This window comes from Macadamia integrifolia, chromosome 12 (assembly GCF_013358625.1).
Source record: "Macadamia integrifolia cultivar HAES 741 chromosome 12, SCU_Mint_v3, whole genome shotgun sequence".
NCBI classification, from domain to species: domain Eukaryota; kingdom Viridiplantae; phylum Streptophyta; class Magnoliopsida; order Proteales; family Proteaceae; genus Macadamia; species Macadamia integrifolia.
The window spans coordinates 7145999-7162562 of record NC_056568.1 but is presented as its reverse complement, the minus strand read 5'-3'; the positions used below and the strand labels follow the sequence as shown (position 1 = coordinate 7162562).

The 16564-nt window shown below is 39.6% G+C and overlaps 1 protein-coding gene across 1 annotated transcript; it reads right to left on the bottom strand.

The window, feature by feature from the left end:
* Positions 1-5538: 5538 nt before the first annotated feature.
* LOC122057545 lies at positions 5539-12114 on the bottom strand. The gene is made up of 5 exons (XM_042619673.1): positions 11979-12114; positions 6640-11829; positions 6363-6542; positions 5952-6257; positions 5539-5854 (listed from the first exon to the last, which is right to left on the bottom strand). Exon 2 carries the CDS (start codon positions 11818-11820, stop codon positions 6694-6696), a length of 5127 nt encoding a protein of 1708 aa, XP_042475607.1. The 5' UTR covers positions 11821-11829; positions 11979-12114; the 3' UTR covers positions 5539-5854; positions 5952-6257; positions 6363-6542; positions 6640-6693.
* Positions 12115-16564: the final 4450 nt, after the last annotated feature.

Below are 16564 nucleotides of genomic sequence, written 5' to 3'. Positions count from 1 at the left end.
AGGACCTTTATCTCAAGAAGCGTGTGGTTTTAGGTTCAACTCCTCTTACCTCTTTGGGACCAATTACACGGGAGTGTTTAGTGCTCTTCACTGCTTTCAGTGAAACTTGATGGTTCTCATTTAACATCAGTATGACCCAATTCATGCGGTTATGGGGTCAGTATGGATCGACGGAACTAATGGACACTTGGATACCCGTCGTCAACAAACACACCCAAAAAGAAAAAAAGCATGGATATTGTGGTGTCATTGAAAGTGGTGGTTTGGCAGGCCGTGATTCTTGTATGTGCACCACTGCCTTGGTCCTCCCACCAGTGCATGTATACTTGTCAATTTTAGTTTATGAAAATTGGACTTTGAACTATTTGCACATCTGAAACAAACCATTTTGGGCTACCAGGCCACACAATGACCAAACATGGTATCTATTACCATTAGGACATAATATTTTTTTCTTTTGGGCATAAACTGTTAGTGTGTAATTATGACTAACTGGGACTGAGTTCCATGTCTGGCTGTGTAGAGCATGTTAGCACTTCCTTATGTCTATCTTTCCCCTCCCACAATAGGGGTAAATATATCATTTCACAAAAGGGAAGAGAGAGACATTGAGGCATTCTTTCTCCCTCTGAAGAAACGTCATATTAAAGGTGTATTTTAGGAAATATGCAAGAAGAGGAGAAAGAAACGATGTTGCACCACTTAGTGTGGGCTGGACACTCTTTTCTCCATCTCCCCTTTTGAAATAAGTTATCGAGAAAAAAATTGTGATAGACCCTGAGGCCTCTTTCCTGCATGGTACAATAGTAAAATAAAGTTCCGAAAATTTAAGGACTACCAGAGAAAGTATGGACATAGACAACTTAAAGATGCATAGACCAAATGGGTGGATATGAAGTATGACTTAATATGCTTGATATTAGTGTATCCGTCCAGCGGCATTTTGTTATTAAAATTTTGAAAAAAAAAAGAGTATCCTGATGAGAAATCTTATGCCAAAGCATTAGTGCTAATCAGCCATCAAAAATTAATTTTTACTTCATTTTTATTTTCTTCCCTGCTTATTTAATAGAGTTTGCAAGAACCACATTTTCTTTAAGCCATGATGAAGGAATTCCTATAGCCATCACTGCAATTGGATAGATTCCTATGAATAGCAAAGGGCATTTCCATCCTCCAACATACATTGGGGAACTATGACCACCTTAGATTCGTTGATGAATGGAAAACTTTTTGTCATATTTACAATGTTCAACAACATCCAAAAATGTTTTTGTATTGCAGGCATTTATTAAGAAGACTTTTGTGACAAACCCCATTGTGAATGTCTCCACTCCTCCCTAATCATTTGAAACAAATTCTCCATTTAATTGTTTTCATACTAAAATTAAGGAAGAAAGAATGCTACCAATAGTGTTACGTACACCCAAGCACATGGAATAGTGAAACTAAGACATGAACATCTTTTCACAACCTGATTCTACTTCCTCATATGTTTAGAGTCTTTAGACGTACAGTAACTTTCTTTCTCCTAAAATTAATTAGGGAAAGGGTTCCCTGAGAGGCGTCATGGCCCCTACATCAACACAGGTGCCAATAGGAACCCGTGTAGAAGCATCAATAGAGACAAGATTTCTGTCTTTCCTAGAGTGATGCAGTCATTTCTCCTCTCTAAGCAAATGGGACACACTGCCTTTCAGGCTTTTCTTTCCCAATTATTTGTCTTCGTTCCACACTCATTGAAAACTAATATTTTTTTAGGGGTTATGATGTCGAGATAATTGAAGAATCTCTTCCATCTCAAATACATGGCACATATAAGTAGTGTCTAAATTGACTATATGAGCATTCTAGACTTGCTCACATACACAAAAGCCCTTTGTATCAATTAGAAGAAAAATAATTACAAAACAAGTAGGTTTACAGAGAAAAATAAGTGTAAAACAAAATCAACCTCACTTGTTTTTCATAATTTATTTTCTTATCTAGTTAAAAAAAAAAAAAATGAATTTCAAAAAACCTAGGCCTCTCACAGTTATAGTGAGGAACAAGATGGTAGCCAGTTGGTAACCAACGCTGCACTAACCTCGAAAATAAGCTCGGCTCGACTGAATGATAATGTTACCCTGATGATATCTAAAAGCTCTACCAAAACCAGCTGGACCTCTATTGCTCCATTGAGCTACCATTGAAGTTCAGCTCAATTCCATGCACGAGGAAGGAACCCAACCATGCAGAATCCAACGGTGGAAACTCATAAAGAAGGCTGCCCGCTCTCAGTGTCTATATGAATATGGTCGATTGACATCCCCTGGAATCCCTTCAAAGTCATGGCCCACCTAGCACTTCTCTATTTACCATCTCTGTAGTCCTTAAAGAGAGCACCAATTCTCTGAATATTCTTCCTCTTTTTTACATTTTTGCTAGTTTTTTCGTAAACGGATCAGGTTCACGTACAAGGTCCGTAGATGTAAAATCTAATAAATAAAGAGAGAAAATTGATTATAAATCCACGGACCATACGTCATTCTAATACGTTCTCGTACATTCTCGTACGTGAACCTGATCCGCTCTCCGTTTTTCCTAATGGTCCAAATAATCACCAAACTAATTGCCACGTCAATTTCCCCCCATGAAAGGAAGTTAAATGCCAAAAACCCAATAATCCTGAATTTCAAATGGGGGCCTCCATTTAGGATAGAAGGGAAGAGTGGGCAAAAACAGACTCCACAACTGCCATGCACATCAAACGTACTGAAGAAAATAAAGCTTCCGAGAATGGAAGCCAAAGCATTCAACCTACTCTGAAACCTACCAAGTGTTCACATTTCCATAGCTAACCTCCCAAGCTAATGCCTACAACAATCAACTTACGAGCATATAGAAGAATAATACATAAAGTTGGTGACTACCCACCTCAGGGGGCACATCCACTAATATCCAAAAGCTTTTCACCAAAAATTTCTTTTCTCTTGGGGGTTCAAACCCCGGTCCTTTACATTCTACTTGCAAATTCACAAGACACCCCCATTTCACCATTGTCCCTAAGAAGGCCACTCTGCAAATACTTCAAACAAGAAACCTATACCTTCATCCGATTCATGACAATATTTGACCGTAATATGTCATATGGGATCAAAAGAGACTTTATTTATTGAAAAAATTACATGATTACCCACTTTTGAGTTTCTCTTTACAAAACTACCCAAAATAGTGTTTTTTCCTCAATAATGTTTTTTTTTACCATTTTACCCCTCAGTTCTTGCACCCTCTTCTCCAATGTCCGATCCCCTTCCCTGCAACCCTTGCCCTTGCCCTTGCCCTTGCCCTTCCCTGCTCCTACCCCACCATTCTCAGTGATTTATCGAGTATCTTCACCTCCACAACCCTCTATTTTCCTCTCTAGCCCTGCTCCTAAAAAAATTATCCTTTCTCTAATGGTGTCTTTCCAATTTCTGGCAATTTTTTTCTCCAGTTCTAATGGATAAGCAGCAATGGATTTTACCGATGATCTACTGAAGAGATTCCGCCTGTGAGTGAACTCCTACGCATCACTGGTGTGCTGGCTCCTTCCCAAACCTCAATATCTATAGAGAAACCATCACACAAAGAAACCTTTATTTTCTAATCAACTCCCAAACATTCCCATCTCAAACCACCTCCCTCTCCACACATACTGCATTGAAAACAGGTCAGAATTTGCAAAGCAACCTTGCTTAATCTCTAGCTCCAATGGCTGAATATACACAATTTTAGAAAACCCATATTATCTTTTAAAAACCGCAGTTGGGTTATCAAATATCGGCATAAAAAAAGGGGATTTCATCATAATTTTCTCCCAAAACGCCCTGAATTCGTCCTCTCATTCATGGGAGCTTCCATAATTGGAGCAGTAACCACAACAGCAAACCCATTCTATACACAAACAGAGATTTTCAAGCAATTCAAAGCCTCTGAAACAAAATTTCACAATACGTTTTTAAGCTTAACAATTCCATTGACGAATCCAAAAAATTGGAGAAGATTTCAAGGTGATTACCGTTGATGATCCACAAGAAAATTTCTTCCATTTCTCGGTAATCTCATAATCAGATGAGAAGAATTTAGGAACGGTTTCGATTGATTAGAATGACCTGATTGCACTCCCATTCTCTCTGGGGACAACTGGGTTGCCTAAAAGTGTGATCTTGACACATAAGAGTTTGATTTCAAGCGTAGCACAAGAAGTCGATGGAGAGAATCCGAATCTGTAATTGAAATCAGACGACATTGTTCTCTGTGTTCTTCCTCTGTTTCATATTTATTCTTCAAACTCTGTTTTGCTCTGTCATCGTCCTTCGCCCAGCTTCCATCACTCTAATCATTCAACCTCTGCCCACATCCCTCCCTCCCTTGCTGCTCTACGCCATTAACATCCAAACCGGCCCTCTCTGCATCTATCTCTCCCGCCGCTAACATTATTCCTCACCTAGCCTCCAACATCCCAATCGTTCAACCGCTGACCACATCTATCTTCCATCCCTCCCTTGCTGCCTTTCTCCATCAACACCTCCATTCGGTCCTGCTGTCCTCTCTGCATCTATTTTTCTCCGGCGGCTGCTCTGTTGTTCACAGCTGCAAGGTGTGTTGGAGAGAGAGAGAGAGAGAGAGATGGGGGTCCATTGCGCAGGAGAACAAAAGGAGGTGGTGCAGCAAATTTCTGGGTCGCTCTTGCCCAAAAAAAAAATTATCGAAACACCTCCAAAAAACCGATTTGCAGGTTCCAAATGCCTAAATAATGAAAGGCAAACCCCCCGGGCCCTAAATCCTTGACCCTTCATGACCGCAGCTGCTAGCCTGGATGGCTGCCAGTGCTTCGTGTGACCATGGCCTTGGTGATCAAAATGGGAATGGTGCTCGAAGTGAACATTGTGATAGGAGCAGGTAGGGTGATGAAGTCAAGGGTAAAATGGTAAGAAAACAAACACAATTGAGGGAGAATCACTGTTCTGGGTAATTTTGTAAACCCAAACCTGATTTTGTAGATTGTTGTTAACTGAAACACAAGTTGGGTAATTTTGTTAAGTAAAACCCAAAAGTGGGTAATCATGTAATTTTCCCTTATTTATTTTGTATATTTTACTACTAAGTTTTCACACAGAGAACTGGGTGAACCAGCATCCACCAAAATATTTACACTTCAGAAAAAATATTTAAAAAAATAATTTAAGAATACTAGTTATAATATGCAAAAATGAAGCTAGTCAATAATTTTACACATGGTGAACATATATCAACCATGGCAGGTCGACCATTCGAGATTCATGAGAATACCAGGCACTGCAACTGCCATAAAAATTCATTAGCTACAGGACAAAGGAAAGTACCCCACACAAAAGGAAGACCATGAACGAGTTGAAATGCATGTTTTTTGAATAAATTTCCAACCTTTATGATGACATTTTGTTGAAATTGAGAATATCAACTGAAGGAAAACAGCTCAGTTGCCAGCCAAAAAAAAAAAAAAAAAGGATAGAAGTACAGCTTTTCTATCAGACATGAGCATTAAACACAACTGATAACCAGAAATAGAGGGAAAAATTATAAGCCTAATGAGAACTTTTGGGACTAAATTCCATTTAAAAAAAAAAAAGGCAAGATCGAGAATATTCATTTTACAGTAACCTCAATGAAGCCAACAGCCTCAAACCCAAAAGCATGCTGAAAACAAGTATTCTGTAGGAGGAAAAAATCTCAGATAAACAGATTATCATAACAGTAAGTTACCATCTTCAGCTGCCCTCATTTCACCGCCCTCAGTAGTCCGTCAACATTTTACATGCATCTACCACCACCATTTGAGTCTCAAACGCACCTGGAAACATATACCAGAACATGAATAAATGTAGTATCAAAAGGCGAGGGAAAAGCAAGATGAAAGACAAGTCAGATAAGCCAACAGGATGATATACCAAGGACATGAGTCATAAGGCTCACATGCAATGGCAAGACAACTGTCCATAAGGTCCCCTCAATAGATCACACCTAGGCAAGCACCAGGATAACCAAGTTTCCCCAACCATTCAATTGGTAATCTTTGTTGAGTTGCACCATCTTTTTGCGGAAAACTAGAAGGAAAGCAATTGAGGTTAAGTTTGTCCTATCAGAATCCACAGCAACCTCATCGAATGGTGAATCTGACCCCCTGGCATTGAACCAACTTTACATAATGGACCAGAACATGCAACTTGTACGAACAAGGTGGTGGGCCAACACTTCTAGACACCAACATCAGAAAAATAAAAAAATAAAAAAAATAAAGAAAGAAGAAAGAAGAAAAAAATATAGGGGAAGGAAAAATTAATAAAACAAAGAGGGTCTACCCTTTTAGATGACTCCTAATGAACTGATCCATCAGCCTTTTGCTTGCCATCTACAGCAAAACATACCAGGACGGTTCAAATTGTCAGATTGATGAATTCTTGCCGAAGGGATACCCTAAGTAGGAAGAGTCGTGGCTCCCACCTTCCAGGACAAGACTGCTGCAATGCAGTTGGTAAGCCCTGTTATGATCAACCCGAAGATGATCATAGATTGTCTCAAAGAAATAAAGTTCCCTCAGCATTGCTGTGATGGATAAGATGCATGATGTGAGAATACCTGAAACCTTCAAGCAACAGCCTTTCAGCAAGAGAAGGATCAGGATGTGTTGCCTCATGCAGGTGCCATATCTACTAGCTGTTGTGGTGCCACATCTTCTTCGTAATGTGGTTCCATATCTTCTGTGCCTTCTGGCGCCATATCTTCCATACGTTCTTGTGCCACATCTTTTATGTGCTCCGCTGCCATATCTTTCATGCATTCTGGTGCAATATCTTCCATGCCTTCTGGTGCCATATCTTCTATGTGCTGTAGTGCCATATCTTCTGTGCCTTGTGGTGCCATATCTTCCATATCTTGTGGTGCCACATATTCTATGTGATGTGCCATATCTTCTGTGCTTTGTGGTGCCACATCATCCATACCCTGTGGTGCCACATCTTCTGTACCCTGTCGTGCCATATCTTCTGCGCCTTCTGGTACCAGATCTTCTATGTGCTGTGGTGCCATAACTTCCGTGCTTTCTGGTGCCATATCTGCTATGCCTTCTGCTGCCATATTTTCTATCTGTTGTGGGGTCATATCTTCTATGTCTTGGGGTGCCACATCTTCTATGTTCTGTGTTATATCTTCCGTGTCTTGTGGGGCCAAATCTTCCATACCCAGTGGTGCTACATCTTCTATGCCTTCTTGTGCCATATCTTCTATGTGCCGTGGTGCCATATCTTCTGTGCCTTGTGGTGGCATATCTTCAATGTCTTGTGGTGCCACATCTTCTATGTGCTGTGCCATATCTTCTGTGCCTTCGGGAGCCATGTCTTCCATACCTTGTGGTGCCTCATCTTCTATGTGTTGTGCTGTCATACCTTCCATGCCTTGGGGTGCCATATATTCTAATTGCTGTGGTACAATATCTTCTGTGCCTTGTGGTGCCATATCTTCCATGCCTAGTGATGAAGCCAAGGATGGAATTTTTGCTGGTGCTGACGGCAAATACATCAGGCTGTAGCTGACAAGCATTGGTCCAAAAATGTTGAATTTCCCTGCACTACTGAGAGCGACTTCTGCATCAGTACGCCTCTTGAAGACCACTCTAGCACAGTTGCTTGTCTTCAGCACTTCTGCTTCTGATTCTTTCAATGGCCCAAAGTGTCTAAATAGACTATTCAGTTTTTTTTCTGAAGGAATACAATCTGCATCAGACTCAGAGAAGCTTAATATTAGCGCTGCTGGTGAGTTGTAATCCTTGGAATTTGAACCCACGCTGCCCTCTGGAATGTCAACTGGCAGTTCATAAGATTTTTCAACTGGCTGTTCAGCATTGTCATCAGGATGTCGCTGCACAATGTCCAATACAGGACTCCACTGATGAGAATTGTCAGCTCCATTGGTCAGCATAGACATCTTTTTCCTCGGCCTTCCTCTTTTCTTCCTGCTTTTGTCCAATGGTTCTTCTTCAGCACCAATTTGGACAATCCTGTCAGTCCAGTAAGAGTCTTGCATGTCGTCAAAAGTATATGATTCGGTGGAGTCGGTGTTAGGGTTGGCTGATCTTTTCTTTTTACCACCAACTTTCTCTGAAGACATTTTGTGCTTCCAAGAACTTTTATGATCAAGGCAAACAGAATTCCTGAATTCAGAGAAGAAACTAATTATGGTAGTCAGAAAACTGTACCCTTTCATTGGGTCTCGTGCAGCCAAGCAAAGTTGGGCCAGCATTTCATCAGGCGAGGAGTGCTCTGTTTGACTGACTATCTTTCTCCTTTGTTCGGGAGTTTTTGAAGAAACATCACCACCAACCCAAGTAGATCTTTCACTGATCTGATCCACCTTAGCTACGCCTTTACGGAGCCTTTCACTGCTACACTTGAGGATCGGAGGAGATCGAGTGAGTAGACTCGCAACTCTACAGATGGATTCGCCGACTTTAAAAGATTGCTTGGGCTGAGCAGAATCAGCATCAGCAGCTCCTGATAATGAAATATTTCTTTTCCTATTTTGAATGACTGGGTCACAAGGAAAGGAATCGCCTGGCTTACGTTTCTTTCCAGATGATGATGAAACTGGCTTAAAGGAAGCCCCTTCAACAGACTCATTTCCATCATCAGTTGAGAAAATCTTCTTGGCAGCCATCAACTCTGATAAACTTCTTTCTTTTTTCCTATGATGTGCACCATTCGCTGAGGTCTGTTTACGCTTACGAGAAGAGCCATCTTGATTCTTCACTTTACCTTTCCCAGAGAGTACCTGATCTTCATTCTCAGATATAGCTACCGCATCATGATCGGTTTCTTTTGAATGCTTTCTTTCTAACAAGATTGAACTGTCGGTTTCATTCTCCACCAAACCACCACACAACTGGAATTTAGGCAAACAAGGGTATCCCCTTGACCGACACAAGGCCAGTAGTTGAGCCTGAGCTATGACAAGTTCCAGCCTATCAACTCCACCCAATGGAGACAGTGCTAATGATCTGATATATTCAACAAGCATCTCTGGTTTGAAAGAACTCAAACTAAGGGCTTTGTCTGTGCCTTCTCTCCTGCTTGATTCTTCCCGGATTCCAGTGTTCTCAATCATTTGTGATCCAATCTTTGCATTGACTTCTTCTGAAGTGCAAGAGCAGACTAGCCCCAGCTCTACTCGTCTAGCAATTTCATCCAATGCACAATTAACTGCTTTACGAAATGACTCCAAATTGCTCTGCTTCTCCATCTGTGAAAAATGAGTTCTAAAGGGCTTTAGCAGTGATGCTTCATTCCAAGCAAATGTTCGATCGCCAAAATAAGCAACCAAAAAGCTGTCCTTCTTTCGATATTTCATCGCCTGCTCTGATGCATCTAATGTATCAAATATCTGTCCAGGCCACCAGGGATGACTCTTCACCTTACCCCAGACTAAATCAGAAACTGAAAACACACCTTCTTTTTCTGCTTCCAGGCCATAAAAAACCTGGTTATCATTTCCAGATGCAGTTCCAGAGCTCAAAGTAGTTGCAAGCTCTTCTGAAGTTTCTATCTTCTGATTTACACGTGAATCAACCCCACCAATATTTTTTGTGACGTTCTCATCCAAGCAGTCTGATGCAAAAAATTTAACATCATCTTCTCTCTCTGTAACCTCGGCTCCATCTTCCATCGGAACCTCTTCTACTTTCTTCTGGTGTCCATCACTGCCTAGACAAGTGACATCATCTCCCACCTCTTTAGTCTCACTTCCTTCATCTTCCTTCGGAGAATCATGAAGGAACATCTGGTTCTCATCCTTCATATCGATTCCATCATCATTCTGGAAAACATCATTAACAGGCTTCTGGTTTCCATCTGTGCCCAGACACGTAACACCATCCCCCACCTCACTAATCTCAGTTCTTTCATCTTTTCCGACAACCTTATCAGCTGTCTTCTGGTTTCCATCTCTGCCCAGATGTGTGACATCATCTGACATCTCTTTAAGCCCAGTTCCTTCATCTTCTTTGGAAACATCACTGGCAATTTTTCTCTTACCGTCCAGCATCTCTTTAAACCCACTTCCTTCCTCCTTGAAAACCTCACTAATGGTATTCTGGATTCCATCTGTCTCTGGATTAGTAACATTGTCTCCCATTTCTTCAACATCAGTCCCTCCATCTTCCTTGAAAACCTCACCGAAAATCCTCTGTTTTCCATCTGCGCCAGGATGCGTAGCATGGGCCCCACTCTCTTCACCCTTGGTTCGTTCATCTTCATTCAGAACCTCCTCTACAGTGTTCTTATTCACATCTGTGGCAGACTCAGTACCATGGGCCCCACTCTCTTCAACCTTGGTTCGTACATCTTCATTCAAAACCTCCTCTATGGTGTTCTCATTCACATTCGTGCCAGGATGATTATCTGAATTTTCAACTAAACTACCCACATCAGAGTCAATGGAAATTGGATGAGATTGAGATTCAAATTGGCTCACATCCAGCTTGCAACACCCACCTGCTGCAGCTGTTTCAACTTCGACCTCCATCGATTGGTTCAAAACCTCCTCTACAATCTTATTATTTACATTTGTGCCAGTATGATTATCCGAATTTTCAACTAAACTACCCACATCAAAATTAATGGGAACTGGCTGAGATTGAGATTCAAATTGACTCTCATCCAGCTTGCGACACCCACCTTCTGCAGTTGTTTCATCTTCAACCTCCATCGATTGGTTCTCTGCCAAAGGAGAAGAGTCCAGCTGAGGAGAAGGCGCGCCCATCCTGTGTTCCTCATGATTAGAACTGCAAACAGCTGCAACTTGAACATCTGCAACCTCACTCTGGTCCGGCTGAGGACCTAATGATCCAATAACTTGAGTATAATTAACCTGCACCACTGCAGATGGCAAAGCACAAGAAACTGAAGGTTCTGGTTCATCAATATCCTCGGTGATTACCTGGTCAGAAAGTGCTTCAACTACTTGAGAAATTAGCTCCTGTTTCCCATCTTCAGGAGGACTTACGTCAGTATCAGCTGCGCTTAAAGTGGTACCATGTTCACCATTTGAAAGAGAACCAAGACCTACAGAAGCATCCGAATCTCTAACACCATTAGCTTCGTTGCTTTTCTTTACCCCCTCAACCTCCAATCCTTCATTTTTCTCCGAAAAAGATAGATTCTCATCCAAATACTTCGGCTCCAGAACATCGCCTTTGGTATTTGAAACCTCAGAATTTTCCAATTCAACAGTTTTCTCTCCGGACACAACGTGAGTTCCCTCAACAGTCAACTCAGTGATCGTCACAGAACTCTCCGCTTCTGTAACTTCACCCCTGTCTCTCAATTCTTGAGCGTCAGAAGCAGAGACTTTCAGCGTTAACGCCAATTCAGGTTCACCTCTTACTACGATATCAGCAACAGCATCTACAAATTCCTTGGTCTCTCTCTCCGAATCCTCCTTGATCAAACCAACATCAGCAGCTTCTTCTACTACTACTCGTTCTTCCATTGAACTAATTGCATGGGTACCCATACCACCCTCACGAACATCAGCACCCTCTGCAAATGTTTCCAGCAGATTCTGCCCTTCAACAGATAACCCAGCCTCGGCGGTTTCTCCTTCAAGATTAGAACCCTGCTCCGCTAGGGTTTCAGCTACAGACAAACTAAGGGCAACCGTAGTTGATTCTGTAACCCTAACCACAGAAACAACCTCTTCTACTAGAGGAACGGCTTCCGAGTTCAAGTCGAGACCTTCAGAGGAAGCCTCATTCGTTGAGCCAGACATGGAAAAACCCTAACAGCAAGAAAAAAAAAAAAAAAAAAGAGAAAAGCAAACACTTCTAGTTTCATTTCCACAACCTCAACCATGCTCTAATTAGAAAACTCCATGAGATATAAACCCTAGATTCTTAAAGATAAGAAGAGGAAGAAACAAGAAAGTACCTGGTTTCGACGGACACTCGCTGTGCTTCCCAGGGTGGTAGACTCCTGTAGATGAAATCTTCTTTGAAAGGTTTTTGAAGGGAGAGGGAAACAGAAACGAGAAAGAGAAAGAGAGAGAGAGAGAGAAGTCGGGTTGAAAAACTTGGAAAGTTAAACTTTTAAGGAAGTGTTTAAACTTCTATAATTAAAGTTGAAATGTCAATTTGATTCGGATTCAATGATTTACGTGCGTCCACGTAAGATCTTGGCTTATATTATTCCAATCTGTTGGTTATTCTATAAAATTAACCGTACGTGATTTATCCCCGATCAAAATCCCAAAAAGGCTGCAGCGGTTATGTCCTATTGTAGTTGTGCTCGTGTGAGCACACGCGGGTTACAGATGGAGAGAACTCAGAGGAGGGGGGTGGAGGTGGCAGTGGGACCATGGTTTTAGATCCGGATCTGCCAAATCAGCCGATTCGGAAAACGATTCCTGAACGATCTTGTACCGAATTGAACAAAGGTAAAAGATGAATAAAAACCATTTTTTATTGAAAAGCAAAGGCAAGTCCGTTGGATATGAGCCGATCCGGATCACTATCATATCAGTATTTCGGTATCTGATAACAATTACTAATTCCTTGACTGATGACCACGGTTCAAAAATTGGATCAGATCGGATTGGCAACACATGTCCCTATTCACAAACACAGGGGTGACAAAAATTCACCCTGCCCCTAGTTGGTCCTCACACTAGTGTAATGGCTACACAACCAAATAGTGATCCTATTCCAAACAATAATTGTTCTTGTTATCACTGTATGGAAAAAATCATGTTCCTTGAGCTGCTAGGGGAGGGTACACTAGCACCATCTCTCTGTCTTTCTTTATTTCATATTAGATAACCTTGTTGCCCTTCTATATACAGTACCATTTTATTTCAAATCATTGACACCTCCCTCATACCATTTGCTCAAATAATAGCAACAACAACAACTCAGCCTTATCCGTATCAAATGGGCTGACTACATAAATCATGGTCCTCTAATAAGCTCTATTCATTTTTTTCGCTAAAATAATAAGCTCTATTAATTCAAGGTAATACTTCATACAAGGATTAAGATATGCATATATTTCTTCACTTCCCCTAAAGTCATTTTAGGTATACTTATGACTCTTTTAATTCCTTCAATCTAAATCAAATCACTCCTTCATATTAGAGCATTCAAAGGCCTTTTGTTGAACGTGGTCATGCCACCTCAAACAATTTTCTCGTAGATTTTCATTTATCAGAGCTAATCCCAAATCAATTTTAATATAGTCATTCTTTACTTATTTGTTTTAGTTTTGCCACACATACATCTCAACATCATTATCTCCGCTATACTAAGTTTATTTATATGATGTTTTTTAATTGCCCAAAATTCTGCACCACATATCACAACTAGTTGAATAATTGTCCTATAATCCTTTTATTTAAGTTTTAAAATACAATGTAAGGATGTGAATTTGAAACCAAAACCATTTACCGAAACCACAAAACTGTTTAGTAAATGGTTCGGTTATGGTTTCAAGTTTCAGGCCACTTAGCTAAACGAGTTGAAACCGAATCGAGCCGTTTAACTCGTGGTTTTCAAACCGAATTGAAACCGTGAAAATCAAACTGTTTAAACCATCAAAACTTATTCGATTAACCCATATAAATATTAAATAAGGTGGTTGCACAATATCATTAGTATATCATTTTATTCAAATATCGAGTGCTGCAAGCCTTCGAGTAATTCTAAAGGTAGCTTGCTCATTGTTTGGAATGCGGATTAAATTAATCTAATCACTAAGTACAATGTATTCTATTGTAAGCATTACTTACTGTCTTATTAGATGCGCTTAAGAGTTGAGACTTGTTAGATGCGCTTGAAACTATTTTTATCAAAATATTTTATTTTGCTTAGTTGTTTGGTTGTTTTAATAGAACATAATGGTTGCATTTCACATTATTGAATATTTTATCACCAAAAGCAAATGTTAGCAGACATGTGAATAAACCAGCAAACCGATTGCTAACTGTTTAACAACTGTATTGAATAAACCGAAATCGAAACCGTTTAAAAACCATGGAAACCGAAATTGTTTACTAAATGGTTGCGGTTTAAGAAAGTGTAGCAGTTTAGTAAATGGTGCAGTTATGGTTTCAGCTAAAATATATGTGAACCGAACCGAACCAATTAGCACCCTTGGGAATTGGGACTATGATGATCACATAATATTTTGAAGACACCTCTCCACTTCCTCCGTCATATTTTAATTATTTATGAAACACAGGCCTTTATATACTTCTTTTTTTTCTCTCTCTTTATTTATGATTGAGCATAGGGGTGTCAATACCTAAACTGAATCGGCAAAACTGCCCCGGACCGATCCGATTGAACCGGACCAAACCTAACCAAAGCCTTATTAGGCCAGTTTTGGTTTAGCATATTGTAACCCCCTTAACAAATCGAAGCACACCGAAACTGATTGAACACAAAACCAAACCTAAACCTATTAAAAAATCGGACCAAAACTGAATCAAACCGATAACAAAACCAAAAACAGCCCAAAAAATCACAAAAATAATCAAATTTTGTATAGTTTTGCATGGAAAATCAGATCCAAACAGGTAAAAAAACCAAAACCAACTCGATTACAAACCGATACAAGAAACCGAAGCAAAACTAAAACCGAAGTCAAACTGAAACCGAAATATCCTTATTGGTTCAGTTTCGATTTCGATTTCGATTTCAACATTCTTACACCGAAACCGATTCAACCTGGACCAAAACTGGGCCAAACCGAACCGTTGGCACCCCTAATTGAGCCCATATACCTAGAAGAACACCGCTTGCTGAGAGAACAATTGTTATAATTGAACCAGATCCAATACTATGGAGGTGAGCATTGAAATTATTCATTTTGTGATAGTTTATAGTACTGTTGATAAGGACTGAGACTAAAACAACTACAGAGGGCATTAAGAATTTAAGGTACTCATGTCAAAGGGAAAGTTTCCCTCCATCGTGCTGTGAAATAACCATAGGACCATCAATGATTGTTAATATTTGCTATTTACAAAGGAGTCTCTCTTGACCGTGGTTGAAGAAAACTCAATCACATATCAAACTTTCCTTTTAGTTTGAGTGTGTTCTTTTAAATGAAATTAAAATTAGTTAAATTAAAAGAAAATTAAATTGCAACGTAGAAAGCAAAACATGACTTATCCTATGCCTAGACTCGTTTGCTAAATTTATTTACATAAACATCCTTTTATCTATTGTCCCTCATGTGAGTCATGACGTGAACCTTAAGGCCCACATTGTTGTAAAATTGGCCATCTCATGCCTCTCAAAGCAATTGTAGACTCCCCTCGTTCATTCATGTGTAGATGCTTAAACTTGTATTTGACGTTGCATATTGGGTTAGGGTAAGAAAACATTCCTTTGAATATATATATTTTTTTTGGGTAACATTTTGACCAATTGAAAAACATTATTTATAGGAAAAACATGTTGTTAATTGTTATTGTCATTTGGCATAATTTGTATTGGAGCTAACTAATAACAGAAAGTTTTCCTCCACCATAAGAGAGGGAAAATATACCATCATAATTTATTTATCCAATTGTATGAAGTCGATCATGCGATTCATGCCCTTCCCATTGTTCCCGATGCCAATCCCAAGACACCCATACAACCATACCCGTTGTCGAAGGAAGAATTCCCTTGCCATGGAGGAAAACAGCCTCCTAACATGATTAACTTAACTATAATAATCCAACTATACAAGGGGTGGAATCCTCCTTGAATGTCAATAGTATCAATAACCAAGATACATTATGGATTTCAAAATAAATATATTTTACAAATTTTGTATCGTGTATCAATCAAAAATTTCTCTTTATAATTTTATGATAATGTTTAATAATTTCAAGTAAAATAGTTTACAACAAACACATGCGGTGATGAAGTTTCCCCCTCTTCCTCGTATTAAAATTTATCTTATTTCTCTTTCAATGGTCCCTACAGCCACATCATCTTTGTTTCTTATTGATCTATTAGAGATTTATTATCCCAAACTTTTCTAAGATGAATAAATAAATAAATAATCTAAATTATTCGACACCTTAAAGTGTATGAATAAAAAAATGTCATTAATTACAAATTTTGAACCGTTAGGAGAAACATTTGTTTTAACAATTCAACTCTAAAATATCAAGAAGAAGCAGAGTACGCAACTTAGAGTGGACAATGTAAACAGAGTATTAAGATTCAAACCAAGTTTTCCTTTAACCCCGATCAAGTGACTCCTTGGGATGGACGGGACAAGGTATCACGCGCTACTTGAAAAGTATACCAACTCCCTATAGGATATATTTAATGATCCTAGGATAGTGATTGACCTTTCGACCGTTAGTGACTTGGTGTGGGAAATCTTCTCCCTTTAACAATCCATCAAGCCAAGCAGAATATGATATTTTAAAGCATCAACTAGGTGTCAAGCATCAAGCCAAGCAGAATATGGTATTTTAGAGCATGAACTAGATGTCAATCACCAAATATAATACCTAT